Source organism: Rattus norvegicus, chromosome 3, assembly GCF_021556685.1.
Source record: "Rattus norvegicus strain SHRSP/BbbUtx chromosome 3, alternate assembly SHRSP_T2T, whole genome shotgun sequence".
Classification (NCBI taxonomy): domain Eukaryota; kingdom Metazoa; phylum Chordata; class Mammalia; order Rodentia; family Muridae; genus Rattus; species Rattus norvegicus.
The window spans coordinates 118,125,266-118,142,319 of record NC_141536.1 but is presented as its reverse complement, the minus strand read 5'-3'; the positions used below and the strand labels follow the sequence as shown (position 1 = coordinate 118,142,319).

Here is a 17,054-nt window from a genome sequence, read left to right as displayed (position 1 = left end):
AGGGCGGGGCGCTGGTGGCTTGGGCTGAGGCTGGACCAGCTACTTCTGCCGGCTTGGCTTCTTAGGGTGGGTGACTCAGGGAGTTGGGTTAACCCCCTGTTCCACACATACCCTCCGCTCCCTTTGACACGAGAATCCTGGTCTCCAGGATATTGCCTCATGGGACAGGGTTTGGAGGTACATAACCTCAGAAGGAGTAGCCATCACTTAGGGTGGCCTCGTAAGGAGCCCTCGACGTTTACCATCAGTGCACGGTCACCGGTAAGGGTCGGTGCTACACTCTGCTTGAGCCTAGGACGTTTGCCAAGTTTGCTGTGAGCTCTGCGTTCCCTGTCCGGTTTACAGACCGAGCGTTGAAAAGTTCCGTGACTCGTTTAAGGTCACGGGTTTGGTTGAATGGCGGAGACGAAGATGCACCCTCCCGGGCTCCTCTGATCCTGCAGCCTCCCTGTCAACGCCCCTAGGCCGCAGAGAGCAGCTGCAGTCATTCAACCGCGGCGCTTTGCGAGGCACAGAGGAACTGCCTCACTGAGCTAAGCCCAATAGTCTCCCCTATAACCCCTGAGAATTAAACGTTTAGATTTACGCAATGATTTCTGCAGCAGGCAGTTGGGAGCAGCCAGAGAACCCAGTAAGGGAAGAATCTCACACCCACTATGGCTTGGCTAATTTGGGGTTAATAGCACCATAGTGTTTCTTTGAAAGTAAAAGAGGCTGAATTTGCTATTAGTTTACAATGAGCGTTTTCTAACGATCTAATCACCTTGCAGGCGAGAGTCTGTTTTCCTGGAATGAGCTGGGAAGGACCTAGTAAGTAGTTGGGAACTTTTTCAAATTCCCCAGTGAGGGTGTGGCTTCTGGGACGGTCATGGGGTGCAGTATAGGATCTAGGAGCTGAGAGCAGCCTTGAACACCTGCCTTTGCTATTTTAACCACCACCCTAGGCCCACCAGGTAAGAATGGCAAAGGGGTAACTAAGGGTAGGGATAGAGTCTAAGAGGTTCAGCTGTGAATAAAGGAGGACACTAGACACACCTGAGTGGAGTGCCCGAGGTAGGAACCACGACCTGACCACTTTTTTCTTTCAACATTTTGCCCAGTTCCTGTGGTATGTCAGGAACTTATATACTGCTACTGGGGACCCATTTCTTATTCCAGTCATAAGTCAAGACCTTAGTGCCAGGACCAGGAGAGAAATGTGTCCCCACATGGCCTTCCATTCCAAAGACCTGAAATAAAATTGCTCCAAGGAGTATATTTTCAAAACCAACATAGCTGGTTTCCCTCAACCTGCATCTCAGCTCACACACTGTTTGGGGTGAGGAGGAGCCATGCTGTGTTGAGTTTTGATCACTTGAATCTCATGAAGTTCCACAACTGAAAGGTTCTCCTTGTCCCAGTGGAGGAGAGAGATGTCCTTTCCACGGCAACTGACACCCACTCACACCCTCCTGAACCTCACTTTTCCACTTAGATCATAAAATACATACTCAACTAAAACAACAAATTGCTCTTAGAGATTGAAGGCCACCCAGAGACTGTCCCACCTGGAGATCCATCCCATCTGCAGACACCAAACCCAGACACTACTGCTGATGCCGAGAAGTGCTTGCTGACAGCCTGATACAGTTATTTTCTGAGAGGCTCTACCAGATCCTGACCAATACAGATGCTGATGCTCAAAGCCAACCATTGGACTGATCACAGGGACCCCAATAGAGGAGTTAGGGGAAGGATGAAGGAGCGAAAGGGGCCTTATCTGGCATCAATGGGAGGGGTGGCTTGGGTCCTATGAAGGCTTGATGTTCCAGTGTAGAGGAATGCTAAGGCAGTGAGGTGGGAGTGGGAGGGTAGGTGAGTGGGAGGAGCACCCTCATAGAAGCAGGGGTAGGGGGGTATGATAGGGGGTTTACACAGGGGAAACTGGGAAAGGGGATAATCTTTGAAATGTAAATAAATAAAATATCCAATTAAAAATTTGCTCTTTTTTGAGATTAGGAAGAGGAGTGCTATATTATGTAAACCTGGCTGGCTTCTGACTCTGTGTGTAGAGCAAGCTGGCTTCAACTTTATGGTGACTGGGCTGTTTTTGATTCCTGAGTGTTGGGAATTTCAGGCATGGAGTGCCACTGCCCGCAGGTTAAAAATCTCACGGTGCAGCCCGCAGAGTTTTATGTCACAGGCGCTTTGCCTGTGTGTGCACCATTTGCCTGCTTGGTGCCTGTGCAGGACAGAAGAGGACTTCAGATCCCCTGAAACAGAGGGTTGTGAGCTGCAATGTGGGTGCTGGGAGTCAAACCTGGGTCCTCTAGAAGAGCAGGCAGTGTTATTAACCTAGAGCCATCTCTCCAGGGCCTTTTTAGGAACGGTGTTTCCTCTACTAGTCCCCCAACACACACCTTTTTTTTTTTTTCCATAGGTGTGACATGTTAAATTTTTGTGCCACTAAAACCTCAAAGAACAACATCTTATGATACAAAAGACAGCCCCACCCCTAAATCTTCAGAAACAGCACTGTGAGAAATTTCTTGTATCACCTCCTGAAGATGATTCATATTTAGCCAAAGGAAGCATGGTGGCAGACGCGCATGGCGGCCACAAACAGAATTAAAGATTCCTTAGTAGCCACGTTCAAAAAGCAAAAGGGAAGCTAACCTCAGTCCTGTACTCTGTCAACTTATGGAGGAGGAGTGAGGAAAGAGGATCAGTGACAGTTTGAGGCCAGCCTAGGCTGTAGAGTGAGAGCCTGTCACAAACAAACAACCCCAAAGTACTACCAACAAAAATAGAAAAGGGTCTGAGGTGTGTCTCAGGGGCAGACCATTTGCCTAGCATATGCAAAGGCCTGGTTTCTGGCATCTGCTCATAACACAGCAAAAATATAAATAAATGCGGTAAGGATAGTAAGTTTTATATTTTAATTTTAGTATTGTATTTAATCTAATATACTAAAAGTATTACTGTGCTGGTTAGTTTTTTGTCAACTTGACACAAACTAGAGTCTTCTGGGGAGAGGAAACAAGAACCAGCTTTAGGCAAGCCTAAGGCTTAAACAGCATTTTATAGTAAAGACAAACTAGGTTTATTCTTGTTTATGACTAAGCCTCTGCTTCTCAAGGATTGGGCTATACCCCACCATAACCTTACCTACCAATGGCTCTGTGCTGCCTGTTCCAGGAATGGCGATCGTGTCCCTGTTTCAAACAGTTAGGACCATCTTGCAACCCTACCTTTGTTTTAAAGATTACTTGACCACTTATGACTACCAGTTGTTTTGACTACTTTATAATGCCCATCTTGCAACCATGTATTTGTTTTAGAAGGTCATTAGGAATAACTTGAGTTTGTGTTCTACTCCTGTAACCTCATCTATTCTGCCCACCAAACCTCCCATTGGAAACACCTACCCCTGAGCTATAAAGCCTTGTCTTCCTCACATCCAATGCTGACCTCTTAAGCCCCACCTTAGAGGGAGGCAGCCTTTGTGCAGACTAGAAAAGCTTTCTTTAAGTAAGTGCTTGCTTTAATTAATTTGGCCATGATGATTTGGTTCACTGGTTTTTCTTCTCCAATCTTTGGGATTAACAGAAGCCTCAATTGAGAGTACGTCTCCAGCAGACTGACCTGGAGGCAAGTCTGTGGGGCATTTTCTTGATTAATGACTGACGTGGGAGGGCCCAGCCTATTGTGGGTGACATCACTCCTAGGCAGGCGGTCCTGAGTTGTATGTGTAGGGGATGGAGAGACATCCCTGTAGTTAAAGAGCACTTGAACTCTTCCGTAAGACTCAGGTTTGATTCCCAATATCCATATGGCAGTTCACAACTGTGTGTAACTCTCATCCTGGGGGATCCAATGCTCTTTTCTGACTTCTACAGACAACTAGGCTTGGTGCACAGACATATGTGATCAAAGCATTCATACATATGGCGATTTGAATAAGAGAATGACACCCATAAGCTGGCTTACATACCTGAATGCATAGGATGGCACTATTAATTGGAGAAGATGTGGCCTTTATTAAAGGACATGCATCACGGGGAGTGGGCTTTGAGGTTTCAAAATCCCAAGCCAGGCCTAGTGGCTCTCTCTCTCTTCCTGCTGTCTGTAGAACTCTCAGTTACTTCTCCTGCACAGTGTCTGTCTGCATGGCCCTATGCAGTGAATTAAACCTCTGAAAGTGCAAGCAAGTCCCCAAGGTCACCGTGTCTTTTCACAGCAAGAGGATGCTTACGACTAAGGCAATACATATAAAATGAGTAAATCTAAGCAAGCAAACAAAGAATATTTGTCCCCTGGGAGGCTAAGACTGGAGAATAACAAGACTGAGGGTACCTTGGGCTATATAGTGAGTCTCATATCCCCCCCCCCAAAAAAAAACAAACAAAACCAAAGCCAGGCGTGGTGGCACCAGACTCTAGCACTCGTCTCTGTGAATCCATACAAGACTGCTTGCTCTATGCAGAGTTGCAGGACAGCCAGGTCTTCATAGTGAGCCCTTGTCTCTAAACAAACAAACAAACAAACAAACAATCCCCAAACCAAACCACACAACAACAACAACAACAACAACAACAACAACAACAATCCAGATTGTTTTAGAAGAATGCTTTTGTCTTTGTTTTCCCAAGTCACTGTTTCTCTATGTAGCCCTTGCTGTCCTGGAACTTGCCCTGTAGACAAGACAGGCTTCAGTAATTTGCCTCCTGAGTGCTGGAATTAAAGGTGTGTGCCACTACACCCAGTTTAGAAGAATTTTTTAAATATATCTTGGGTGGGAAAGGCTTCTGTGTAAGATACAAAAACAGAAGCAATATAGCAAAGTGTAGTCAGAGCTGCCTACTTGGAGATTACAAGTAATCTCATAAACTTGGAAAAACAAGTGGTCTCTAAATCGTTTTCTAAGCTAAGAGGCCCGTGGCAATTTAAGGGAAACATTTAAAATACACCTATCAAAGACTTTATATTCAGAGCACATGTAGGGTTTTTAGTTTGCTTTTTTTTTTTTTTTTTTTTTTGAGACAGGGTTTCTTTGTGTGGTCCTAGCACTGTGTAGACCAGGCTGGCCTTGAACTCACAGAGACTCACTTGCTTCTGTCTCCCAAGTGCTGAGATTTAAGGTCTGTGGTACCATTGCTTGGCTAAAGTGGAGTTCCTAACCATCAGGATGATATGGTTGGGAGTAGAGCCTATGATTGGCAAGCACGAGGCCCTAAGTTTGATACTTATGGCACATGTAGAAGGGAAAAGACCAGTGGAAGAAATGTGGACGAAGACAGAGAATCTCAGGATCCAATATATACACGGATATTCTCTTCTCTGGCCTTGCAGAATACAACACTGATCTGATTTCTGGTTCTGTCTTTATCAGTTCCTCCTAAGTGTGTTGGTAATTTCTAGAGCCCTTCACTCGGAAGTGCTTCCCTTAAAGCTCCCAGGGCTTGGTCCTCTTTGTTTCTTGACCTAAAGCTTTGTCTACCCCAGCTCCTCAGCCTGTCATCCTGGATGCTACTCTTCCAAGACTTTTTTTTTTTTTAATTTTCTTTTTTTCCGGAGCTGAGAACCGAACCAAGACTTTTAAAAACATGGCAACTCCTAAATAGAATGTTTTGATCAAAACCCTCACCAAAGGGCTCAGGGATCAATGCCAAGAAGGAGGTAAAATGATTTTTAATAGATAATTCCCCAGAAATAGGGACTTCCACACACAGCAGGACTGATACACATATGAACTCACAGAGACTACAGCAGTATGCACAAGGCCTGCACAGGTTCAAGACAGACCAGGTCCCAGCACTCAAAGGGAAGTGGTCAAAGTGTCCCACCCCAAACCAAGATGCTATCTGCAACTGATACCCACTGGCAAAGGGACAATCAGTTTCTCCCATGGAGTGTCACCAAGAGCAAATCCCATGCCTAGGTGGAGTTGGCCAACACAGAATGAACTCAATGGTATTTTTGGAGACTTTTGGGGCATTTTTTGTCTTACTGGTCTTTTGCTTGTTTGTTTTGAGTTTTCTTTTTGTAGGGCTGTGTGTGTGGCACGCACGTGTGTGTGCACATGTTTCTTGGGTTGTCTGGTGTGGTAGTACATGCTTTAGTCCTGTGGGAGGGGGGAAGCAGGTGAATCTTCATGAGTTTGAGACCAAACTGGTCTATACAGAGTTCCAGGCCGGCCAAGGCTACATAATGAGACTGCTCAAACAAAACTAAACAAAAAATAAAAAACAGGCAAGCAAAACACAACAATGTGACACCTTGAGGGTTCATCACTTTCATGTGTTTGGTGCTACAGGGAGAAGTTTTAAGATTTATTTGTACAGATGTATATGTACATACATATTTCTGTAGTTTTAGTTATGGCTACTTTCATGGGGGGGGGGACAATAACACCCAGATGTTAATAGTGTTTATGGATTTGAATGACTAGATTTGTTTATTTTTGTTTTTCAAGAAAGTGTTATTCTTCATAACAAACAGCCCTGGAGCTGGCTCTGTAGACCAGGCTGGCCTCGATCTCACAGAGATTCACATGCCTCTGCCTCCCTCATGCTGGGATTAAGGCATGGTCCACCACACAGAGCTGGATTGCTAGAATTTTTAAAATGTCGTTAGCGCCATCAAATGGATTTAAATGCTATGGTGTCTTTACAATAAGCTGTATAACCACAGATTGGCCTTTTCACATTTGGAACAATATATGCCATTAAAGTTCAGGTTAGGTGTCTGAGGAGAAGGTGCAGCACTTAAGTGCACTGGCTGCTCTCACAAAGAATCAGTTTGGATCCCAGCACTCACTTTGCAATTCATAATTACCTGCAATCTCACTCCCGTCTGACGCCCTCTTCTGGTCCCGTTGGGCATCTGCACGCAGGAGCGCCTACTCGCAGACAGACATACATATGCAATAAAGACAATTATTTTAAAAAGAAGCATACTGACAGTTGCATTTACACACAGCGAAAAATCCTAATCGCTCGACGCCAGCCAATTAAAACGCAGTCTAAGCAGCCTGATGCCAGCTAGCCGCCTCTGGAGGACAGAGCAGAAGCTAGAGCACCAAAACGTCCCTGTGCATCTGTCCAGGTGCCTGAGTGCGTTTTGTCTCCGCCAATGACCTTTCCGGCGCGTGGCCGAGGCGCACCGACCGGGCCTCAGCGCCCCCGGCGGCGGGTCCCGGCAGCGGCGCGGGGTCGGGGAGGCGGCGCCCAGCGTCCCCCCGCTTCCCGCGAGATCCCGCGCGCGCTCCGCCCCGCGCCGCGCCGCGCTCCCCGCTGGGCACGTCCTGCCGCCCGCGCCTCCCGCGCCGCTCGCCACCGCCCGCCGCCGCCCCGCGAGCCGCTTTGTCTCGGGCGGGGCGCGCGGAGAGGCCGCCAGGTGCCCCCCGCCGCGGGCCCGGGCCCCCCGCCCCGGGGCGGCGACGGCGGTGCCGGGCCCCGGGGCGGAGGGCGCGCCGGGATGGGCCCCAAGCGGCGGCAGCTGACGTTCCGGGAGAAGTCGCGGATCATCCAGGAGGTGGAGGAGAACCCGGACCTACGCAAGGGCGAGATTGCGCGGCGCTTCAACATCCCGCCGTCCACGCTGAGCACCATCCTGAAAAACAAGCGCGCCATCCTGGCGTCGGAGCGCAAGTACGGAGTGGCCTCCACCTGCCGCAAGACCAACAAGCTGTCCCCGTACGACAAGCTGGAGGGGCTTCTCATCGCTTGGTTCCAGCAGATCCGCGCCGCCGGCCTGCCGGTCAAGGGCATCATCCTGAAAGAGAAGGCGCTGCGGATAGCGGAGGAGCTGGGCATGGACGACTTCACTGCTTCCAACGGCTGGCTGGATCGCTTCCGCAGGCGCCACGGCGTAGTGGCCTGCAGCGGCGTGACCCGTTCCCGGGCGCGAAGCTCTGCCCCTCGGGCCCCAGCGGCACCTGCTGGCCCAGCCACGGTGCCCTCGGAGGGCAGTGGTGGGAGCACACCCAGCTGGCGCACTCGGGAGGAGCAGCCGCCGTCGGTGGCTGAGGGCTACGCCTCGCAGGACGTGTTCAGCGCCACCGAGACCAGTCTGTGGTACGACTTTCTGTCGGACCAGGCCTCAGGGCTCTGGGGAGGTGATGGACCGGCGCGCCAGGCCACCCAGCGCCTTAGCGTTTTGCTATGCGCCAATGCCGATGGCAGCGAGAAGCTTCCTCCACTGGTCGCAGGCAAGTCTGCCAAGCCCCGTGCAGGCCAAGGTGGTCTGCCCTGTGACTACACTGCCAACTCGAAGGGTGGAGTCACCACCCAGGCGCTGGCCAAGTACTTGAAAGCTCTGGACACTCGAATGGCTGCAGAATCTCGTCGGGTCCTTCTGCTGGCTGGCCGTCTGGCTGCTCAGTCCTTGGACACCTCGGGCCTGCGGCATGTGCAGCTGGCCTTCTTCCCTCCTGGCACCGTGCATCCATTGGAGCGAGGAGTAGTCCAACAGGTGAAGGGCCACTACCGACAGGCCATGTTGCTCAAGGCCATGGCAGCACTCGAGGGCCAGGATCCCTCAGGCTTGCAACTGGGCCTAGTGGAGGCCCTGCACTTTGTGGCTGCGGCCTGGCAGGCAGTGGAGCCCTCGGACATAGCAACTTGCTTTCGTGAGGCTGGTTTTGGAGGTGGCCTTAATGCCACTATCACCACTTCCTTCAAGAGTGAGGGAGAGGAAGAGGAGGAGGAGGAAGAAGAGGAGGAGGAGGAAGAAGAGGAGGGTGAAGGGGAAGAGGAGGAGGAAGAGGAAGAAGAAGGGGAGGAGGAAGAAGGAGGGGAAGGAGAGGAGGTAGGAGAAGAAGAGGAGGAGGTAGAAGAGGAGGGTGAGGTTGATGATAGTGATGAAGAGGAGGAGGAAGAAAGCTCCTCTGAGGGTTTAGAGGCTGAAGACTGGGCCCAGGGAGTAGTGGAGGCCAGCGGTGGTTTTGGGGGTTATAGTGTCCAGGAAGAGGCCCAGTGCCCCACCCTCCATTTCCTGGAAGGAGGAGAAGACTCTGACTCAGACAGTGATGAAGAGGAGGAAGATGAAGAGGAGGATGAGGAGGATGAAGAAGATGAGGATGATGATGAGGATGGTGATGAGGTCCCTGTACCCAGCTTTGGGGAGGCCATGGCTTACTTTGCCATGGTCAAGAGGTACCTGACCTCCTTTCCCATTGATGACCGAGTGCAGAGTCACATCCTTCATTTGGAACATGATCTGGTCCATGTGACTAGGAAGAACCATGCCAGGCAGGCGGGAGTTCGGGGTCTTGGACATCAAAGCTGAGCTCCTGGACATAGCTGTGCTCCAGCCCAGATGGGTGTCACCTGCCCAAGGCAGAGAACTCTGGGCAGCTGCTGGAGATGGCTGGAGAAACCCAGGGCTTTCAGTAATGCTTCGCCAGGCTCCAGGCTCCAGGCTCCGAGACAGGCCCAGGGGCTGAGGTCCGCCTCACTGCTATTGCCTCTTTCTCAGAATCCTCTTTCCTCCCCATTAGTCCCTGGGCTCAGGGCACTGGATGGGTGGGGAGCTGTCTGGTGCTACCACACCATGCCATCAGTGGGCTAGACTACAGCAGCAGCCAGGGTTGGGTCCTGGAAGCTCTTGGCCAGAGAGTGCCTCTCCCCCTGCCACCCAACCAGGTCTTTGGTCGGGGGATCCCAAAGCCATTCTGGAAAGGGCTCCAGAGGAAGGTCTAGCCTAGGCCCCCACAAAACTAGCAGCCCCCCTCCTGCATCTCTAGGTTATCTAAAGAAGCACAGTGTAACTTAGGGCAGGCTCCTGAGCCTGCCTCTGCCTGCCTTCCACCTCCCCAGATCCCTTTCTCTGGCCCAGTCTTTGGCCCTTGGTTTTCTTTCCAGATTGGAGGTTTCCAAGAGGCCCTCCAGGGGAGTGAGTGACAGCAGGCACCTCCAATCTGGGTAGCTGCAGGCCTTTGTGCCTCATCCTCTGCAGGCCCCCATCCTGGGCAGAGGGGCCTGGGGCTGGGCCCAGAGTCCAGCCATCCAGGTGCTCCTTTCCCAGTTTGAATTCAATAAATCTGTCCACTCCCCTTTTGTGGGAGTGAATGTTTTAACAGCCAAGGATGCATCCTTCATGGTCTGGGCTTGCGTCTATCTTGGGGGACACATCCTTTCCAGGTTCCTCTTGGTTCTTGCTGTAGTGGGGCATGGAAGCAAGGTTTGAGCAGGTGGATGTGGCTGGGGTGAGTGGCAGGCAGTGGGTGACACCCACATCTAAATGTTACAGAATTCTGGGGAAGGAGAGTGTTACATCTTTTGAGGAAACTTAACCTTAAACTTTGTTAGTGAGAAGCTCTGAGTGGGGCAGGAGATAGGGCCAGCCGTCTCTTGGGGCAGAGCAGCTGATGACCCAACCCACCAAAGCTAGTTAGAGTCCTGTAGGAGTGGAGCAGGAATGAGAACAACTTCGGGACCACTGTGAGCCAGGATGGGGTTGGAGGTACATATAAGGCACCCTTGCTTTACTTTCAGAGAGGGAGTTCTTCAGGCCTTTCAAGTGATTGACATTTTCAAGCCCGTTAGCCACAGGACAGTGACAGGTTCTGGGAAACAGATTGCAGCCCCATGAATTGGTAGCTCACTGTGCAAGGCCACTTCCCCCACGCTAGTCCAAAGGTGAAAGCATACCCTTCTTTCAGTACCTAGCACCTCCCTTCATGGCTCTTCCTTACTGAGGCCTTCAAGTTCCAGCCAAGGAAAGGCTTGATCAGGGTAGGTAACTCTCAGCACCAAACCGGTTTTCCCACCTTGACTAGGGCTGGCATATTACCTCTGGTAAATTCCCAATCCCAGCATACCCCAGCCACCAAGTTCTCCCTACCCTGGAATGTAAGGGGGTGGGGGATATCCAAGTCACCCTTTGTGCCTTGTTTGCCTTAGGTGCGGGCCAGAAAGGCTGGCCAGAAAGGGTTGAGTCTTTTGTATTTCTGGCACTATGGGATTACTTCCCTTGAAAATTAGGTTTTTTTTTTTAAATGCAAACTTTGTTTTTATTTGTATCAAGGTAGGGAGGAACTAGGGCCTATAGCAGCCTAGGCAGGTGTCTCACTGCTGAGCCACACTTCCCTTGAAAGTTTTGAAACAAAGTCAAACAAAGGAGTTGGGATTCCATTTGACATCACTCCTTCCTCTAGTTGGAATTCTAGAGGAGAGGACCAGAAAGTCTAGGCTACCCAATGGGCTTACTCTTCAGTAAGTAGGAGGGACCAGTGGCCTTTTCTCTAGATGCCCTGGCTAATCCAGGTCCTTTATCTCAAGTACCAAGTCAAATCCCTTGGATCAGTCTCCTTCCAACAAGAATCTCTTACTGGACTCTGATTTAACACAAGCTAATGCTCTTTTTCTGTGCTAAGTGTCAAACACTCAGGTGCCCATATGAGGTAACAAAAGCCAAGACAAACAGAGGCAGAGGTTCAGTAATGTGCCCAGTGCCACATTATTAATCTATTGGAAGCAAGCTTTCTCCTCAGGCAGGCTCTAGAAGTATCCCTTTAGTAGTTTGTATTCCTGCAGAAATCAGTTTCCAATCCCGACTAGCCTTAAGAGGGAGACCAGGGCATGCCAGTGTCTGTAGAAGCTCTTGCTTTCAGTGTACGGCCATCTTGCAATCCCCTAAACCCATACAAATTCAAAATACTTATACTTTTATTCCTATTTTGTAAATTACTTTGCAAGTACACCTTTGGGACAAGTAGATGAAAACGGTTTCCATTTTACAAAGGAAATAGGGTTAAGGAATTAAATGACCTTCCCTAAGAAAATGGCCTTGGTCTGCTCTCCCCGGGAGTCTGCGTTACATGTTGAAAGGTCCAGTAGAACACATTGCTGAGATGAGGAAATGCTAATGACCCTAGGCCGACAGAGCTTACAGGGAGAGAGTTATAGAGGAAACGCTGATAAACCACTTATCGGGCGGGAGAGATGGTTTAGTGGTTAAGAGTACTGGCTGTGCTTCCAGACGATCCAGGTTTGGTTCCTAGCACCTGCAATGGTGGCTCATCACCATCTGTAAAGCCAGTCCCAGGGGGATCCAACACCTGTCCTTTGCGTGCACCAGGTACACACGGTACACATTTATCAATACAGCTAGAACACCCATACACATAAGGAGATAAACCAATAATTTCAAAATAGACAACTTATCACACTATCTCCGTATGTATCAGATTAGCAGAGCTCTGCGCTGTCCACTCCCACCTTCCACCCCAACCTAGACTTGTCTGGTGATGCTGCCACGCTACTTCCTTTAGAGCTGATAAATGACACAGAAAAGGAATGGGTTCTGGGGGCATAGTAGGTTTTCACAAAGCACAGAATGGTTCAGTGATTGTGCAGGAGGTGGTGTGGGCAGATAGGTGATGCCTTCTTGGGGAGAAAGGAAGATATAAATAAAGCTAACTGCCTTTTCAAAGCCTGGGCCCGGGGGACGGTAACATAGAAAAACTACAACTCCCAGAAGTCTCTGTTTCTAGGCAAGTAGCGACGGTTGCTATGGTTTCGGAAAACAATATGGCTGCTCCCAGATGGGATTTGAGTCTGTGCGGAATAAGGACCCAAACACCTATCTGAACGCTCGCAATTGCGAGAGGAGGCATTTGAAGGGTTCTGGGGCTAGCGCTGGGCTCTGTCGGGAACGGTGAGGCCTTGCTCTGGATCCAATGGAAAGCAGCGTGGATGAGGAGGCTCTGCACCAGCTGTACCTCTGGGTAGACAACATCCCTCTGTCCAGACCCAAGAGGAACCTCTCCCGGGATTTCAGCGACGGAGGTGTGCATTGTTGTGTCTTAAGATATTGTTTTTATGGTTAATGGATTTGTGTACATGCTATTTTTTGTTATGTGTGTATGTAGAGTGGGGCGGGGTGGGATCTGTATTTTGGGACTTCAATTGTGGAAGTGTGCAGTTGCATGTTTCTTCTATTTGTGTGTGAACAATGTATGTCCATTCTATCTTGTGTACATGGAGTTTGTCTGTGTGTCTCCCTTTATGGGCTTTTAAAACTGAGCTGTGTGTCTGGGTATGTGTGAACCTATTGCCGCGTACTGTAGTCTGTCTTGTAATTTTTGTTGTTTTATGAGATCATCTTGAACTCCTGACTCTCCCACCTTTACTACATTCCTGCGTTTGCCTACTATGTTCTGATATTATAGGCATCGCGCCACTATTCCTATTGTTTAGTGTGGTGCTAGGGAATCAAACCCAGGGCATTGTGAATGCTAAACAAGCTTGCTACCACTGGGCTGAATCCCTAGCCTGTGTTCTTCTGTATTGACATGTTTGGTCCTGAATGTATATGGGTTTTTTTTTTCGTGGTTATGTGTTTGTTTTTCAAGAAAGGCTCCTGTATTTAAGAAATGCATAGTTCTGTAGGCAGAATGCCCTTTATTTCTATGTATATAATTGAAGTGGTTATGCATATATGTGACTTCTATGTGTGTGTGTGTTCTATATGTGCACTCATGTGTACTTGGCATTTACTTGTTGTGTTTGTCTATATATTCTGTCTTGTGTGCATTTGTAGATGAACATTTTCAAGACACACAGTTGCTGTGTAGCCCAGAACTATTTTCCTGCATCCCGTGTGATAGGATTGCAGGCATGTGCTACCATGCTGTCTCTTTGGTCCTGGGGATTGTGTGCAGTGCTTTGTACATGCTATTCAAGAGATCACGCTACTAATCAAGCTATACCACCAGCCCTGTAGGAGGATGTCTTTCTGCTCTGTTAATCTGTGATTCGTCTGAGACGGGTGTGTGTGTGTGTGTGTGTGTGTGTGTGTGTGTGTGTGTGCTCATTTGAATTCCTAGGATACTGTAGGGCCCTCTTGGAGACTCTCAGTTTTTCTATGATGTGAGATTGAGGAATATGCTGAGAAGTGACGGGTCTTGAATTGATCATTGATCTGGCTTTCTTTGTCTCCTTTCTGTGAACCTTCCCTTTTCTGTATCTCTAACCCTTCTTCCTTGACCCCATGCTCCTGCCTTTTGTATCTGTTCCCAACACTATTCCTTCAGTCCTGGTTGCAGAGCTTATCAAGTTTTACTTCCCCAAGATGGTGGAGATGCACAATTATGTCCCCGCCAACTCTCTCCAGCAGAAGCTCAGCAACTGGGGTCACCTGAACAGGTAGTAGAATTCCTGGGTGCAGAAGTAAACTCTGGCTCCTGCCTGCTTTCCAGAAAGGGCTGCTCAGCCCTAACCTCCTATGACCTTGGCTGGGGATGTGACACTGTAGTAGAATGATTGCCTAGTGTTCTCAAGAGCACTCACGAGCGTGCGCGAGTGCACACACACACACACACACACACACACACACACACACAGAGAGAGAGAGAGAGAGAGAGAGAGAGAGAGAGAGAGAGAGAGAGAGAGAGAGATATCCCTGGGTTGGTTCCTAGCAATACAAAGCGGGGGTGAGGGAACAAAACAACAACAACAAAACTTCCTATGATCTAGGCTGCGGGGAAGGGGAAACAGAAGAATCTATTCAGAAACAAAATCAAGTAATTATTTTAACTGGATAGAAACAAAGAACCTGGAACACTGGAGCAGAGGGCTTCAGATGTCTGCCCTTCTTCTGGTACTTTGTCCACTTCTTTCCCATTTCCCCAGTACCCGACCCACCTATCTCATATTCACCCCCCAGAAAGGTGCTGAACAAGCTGAACTTCTCCGTCCCAGATGATGTGATGCGGAAAATTGCGCAGTGTTCTCCGGGGGTAGTGGAGCTAGTGCTCATTCCATTGAGGCAGCGCCTGGAGGAGCGGCAGAGGCGCCAGAAGCTGGGTGTTGGCTCCTTACAGGTGGGGCTGTTGAGTTTGGTGTTGGGGCAAGGCGGTGGGGTGGGGTATGGGAGGGTGCTCCCCAGACAGTGGAGAGCTCTGCTGTGGTGATAAACAGGAAGACTGGGTGCCTATCTAAAAGAACCGGGCCTATGGTGTTGTGGAAACGAAACAGGGCTTCTTGGAGATAGATGAATTCAGGTTCACAGGAGACCACGTCTGTTCTTTCAGGAGCTGGTTCCTCAGGATAGCAGTGGCTACATGGATATGGGTGAGATGGTTTCCCCCATGTCCCTTTAATCAATTTTAGGGTCACCCCAGGACTTCAGCAAGGTCACTTCTCCACTTGCTTTGTCTTAGGTTTGTCCCAGAAGGTTCGAGGAGATGCCCCAACCCTGGGAGAGCAGCTCAGGTAAAGCTGAGAGCTGGACTTCACCAGGCTTGGTAACTTACCCACACAGACTAGGTGGCAGTGCCTTGGGAACTGGGAGCTTCGGTGGGGAAACAGTGAAGAGGGAAGGTCTGGCCACGGGTATTAGAAGGGAAAGATGGGGTCTGATGTCCAGGCCTCTGCTAAGCTGCTACCCACTGCAGAGAGGGCCATCCGCTGGCTCCCCGACCCCCTGGGTATAACCAGGCGCTGCAGGGGGATCCGAACTTCGTCCTCCAGATCGCTGAAAAGGAGCAGGAGCTGTTGGCCTCTCAAGAGACAGTACAGGTAGGTGAGGAGGGGGACACTGAAGCCTATGGGGCAGCTTGAGGCCTTCGGGGGCAAAGCACTATCGGGGCAAAGCTCTGGCAGAGCAACAGGCCTTCAGGTTTGATGTCTCTGCGCCGCCACCCAGGTCCTTCAGATGAAGGTGAAGCGTCTGGAACATCTGCTCCAACTCAAGAACGTGCGCATCGATGACCTCTCCCGGCGGCTCCAGCAGGCCGAGCGCAAGCAGCGGTGAGCGGTGCCAGGGCTGCGCGGGGTTTCCCAATACCCGCCAGAGCCCAGACGCCGCGACCCACCACTCACCTGCGGACGCAGGATTGGGAGGGCGGAGCGAGCTGCTCGTTAGCGTCTCCGGCAGCTACCGCGCTCGGCTGCAAAGGGTTCGGGCGAACGTGGGGGTGTTCAAAACCGAGGCCGGACACTGATCCTCCTCCTTACACTCCATCTGGGCCAGGAAAAAGGACCACTTTCCACAGCCCAGAAAGCCTGTACGAACACACCTCATGACTTCCCAAATCGTGTCCTCTTTGAAGCTCCCGGCACTGGGCCTGGAGAGGCGGTCCTCTGGCTCGTTCCACACCCCTAGAACCGGTTCCTTTCTCAGCATAGAAGATAGCTTCATCTCTGTCCATGATAAATCTCCATGCCCCCCGACACGCGAGAAACTATCCCCGGAAGCTGAGGAATTCTCTTGCCCCTTCTGGGTGCTGACCTGGGATCCTTCTCAGGGCTGGAAATCACAGCAGCTGGCGAGGAAGGGATAAGGTGTTGAAGTAGTCGGGAGTAAGGGAGGCATCCAGCTGTGCAATCGCTCTCCTCTCAGGGAGCATTATCAGGAGTGCCTGGGGAAGACAAGGCAGAGCTGTCTCCATTAAAGGTGGTGTTGTGCGTTCTTTCCTGTGCCTCGCTTCTCTTTCTGCCTGTATGGATCCCCAAAGGCAGTGAGTTCCTGGCTTGTCCTTTATCCCTTTCGTCTAGCTGTCTCCTTACAAACCCTGTGGACCCATGTTATGGTCTCATGTTATGGTTCCCACTGCTTATTAGATTGACGATGCTGCCAATGGGAAGATTTTGTGAAGTGTGACTCCCTGGCACTAGGTGACCCCCTGGTCCCTCTCCAGTGTCCTCCAACCTTGCCTAAACCCAAGTTGCTGATTTTCACCAATTGTGGCCACTCATATTCTCAATTCTTGCCCATGGACTCTCTTAAATTAGCTTTCTGTATGATTCTCAACCCTGTCCACACACCGGCCTCAATCTATCGATGGTTGGCTACATATCACTTAAAACCCTGACCAAGACACCTGGCCGTGGTATGACCCTCACTGTGACGATTTGCTGACTGACCATGATACTGATCATTTGTAAATCCCAAGGCCTGACAGTTCCATTCATGACAGTTCCATTCATGACAGTTCCATTCATGGGCATATTGCAGGGGAGGAACTCCTGTGCCCCGCGAGTTCTGGGAGACACACTACAACAATCTTACAGAATTGAATTGATGGGCTGGAGAAATGGCTTAGCCATTATAAGAGCATTTGCTGT

At 50.0% G+C, this 17,054-nt stretch overlaps 2 protein-coding genes and 1 long non-coding RNA gene across 5 annotated transcripts; all 3 read left to right on the top strand.

Moving 5' to 3' along the window:
- The first annotated feature begins 26 nt into the window (after window positions 1-26).
- Window positions 27-1,972, top strand: LOC134486156 (uncharacterized). Its single transcript, XR_015684609.1, has 3 exons — window positions 27-261; window positions 771-810; window positions 1,518-1,972. It is a non-coding gene; the product is annotated as an uncharacterized LOC134486156 (long non-coding RNA).
- A 5,301-nt stretch (window positions 1,973-7,273) lies between these two features.
- On the top strand, window positions 7,274-10,067 carry Cenpb (centromere protein B). The gene has a single exon (NM_001399319.1). The coding sequence runs from the start codon at window positions 7,459-7,461 to the stop codon at window positions 9,268-9,270; it is 1,812 nt and encodes a 603-aa protein (NP_001386248.1). The 5' UTR covers window positions 7,274-7,458; the 3' UTR covers window positions 9,271-10,067.
- Window positions 8,633-16,402, top strand: Spef1 (sperm flagellar and cilia associated 1). Of its 3 annotated transcripts, XM_087652159.1 has the most exons (9): window positions 8,789-10,718; window positions 12,479-12,773; window positions 14,021-14,132; window positions 14,653-14,809; window positions 15,020-15,059; window positions 15,149-15,200; window positions 15,383-15,506; window positions 15,634-15,737; window positions 15,961-16,402. In XM_087652159.1, exons 2-9 carry the CDS (start codon window positions 12,665-12,667, stop codon window positions 16,268-16,270), a joined length of 1,008 nt encoding a protein of 335 aa, XP_087508285.1. In that variant the 5' UTR covers window positions 8,789-10,718; window positions 12,479-12,664; the 3' UTR covers window positions 16,271-16,402.
- Window positions 16,403-17,054: the final 652 nt, after the last annotated feature.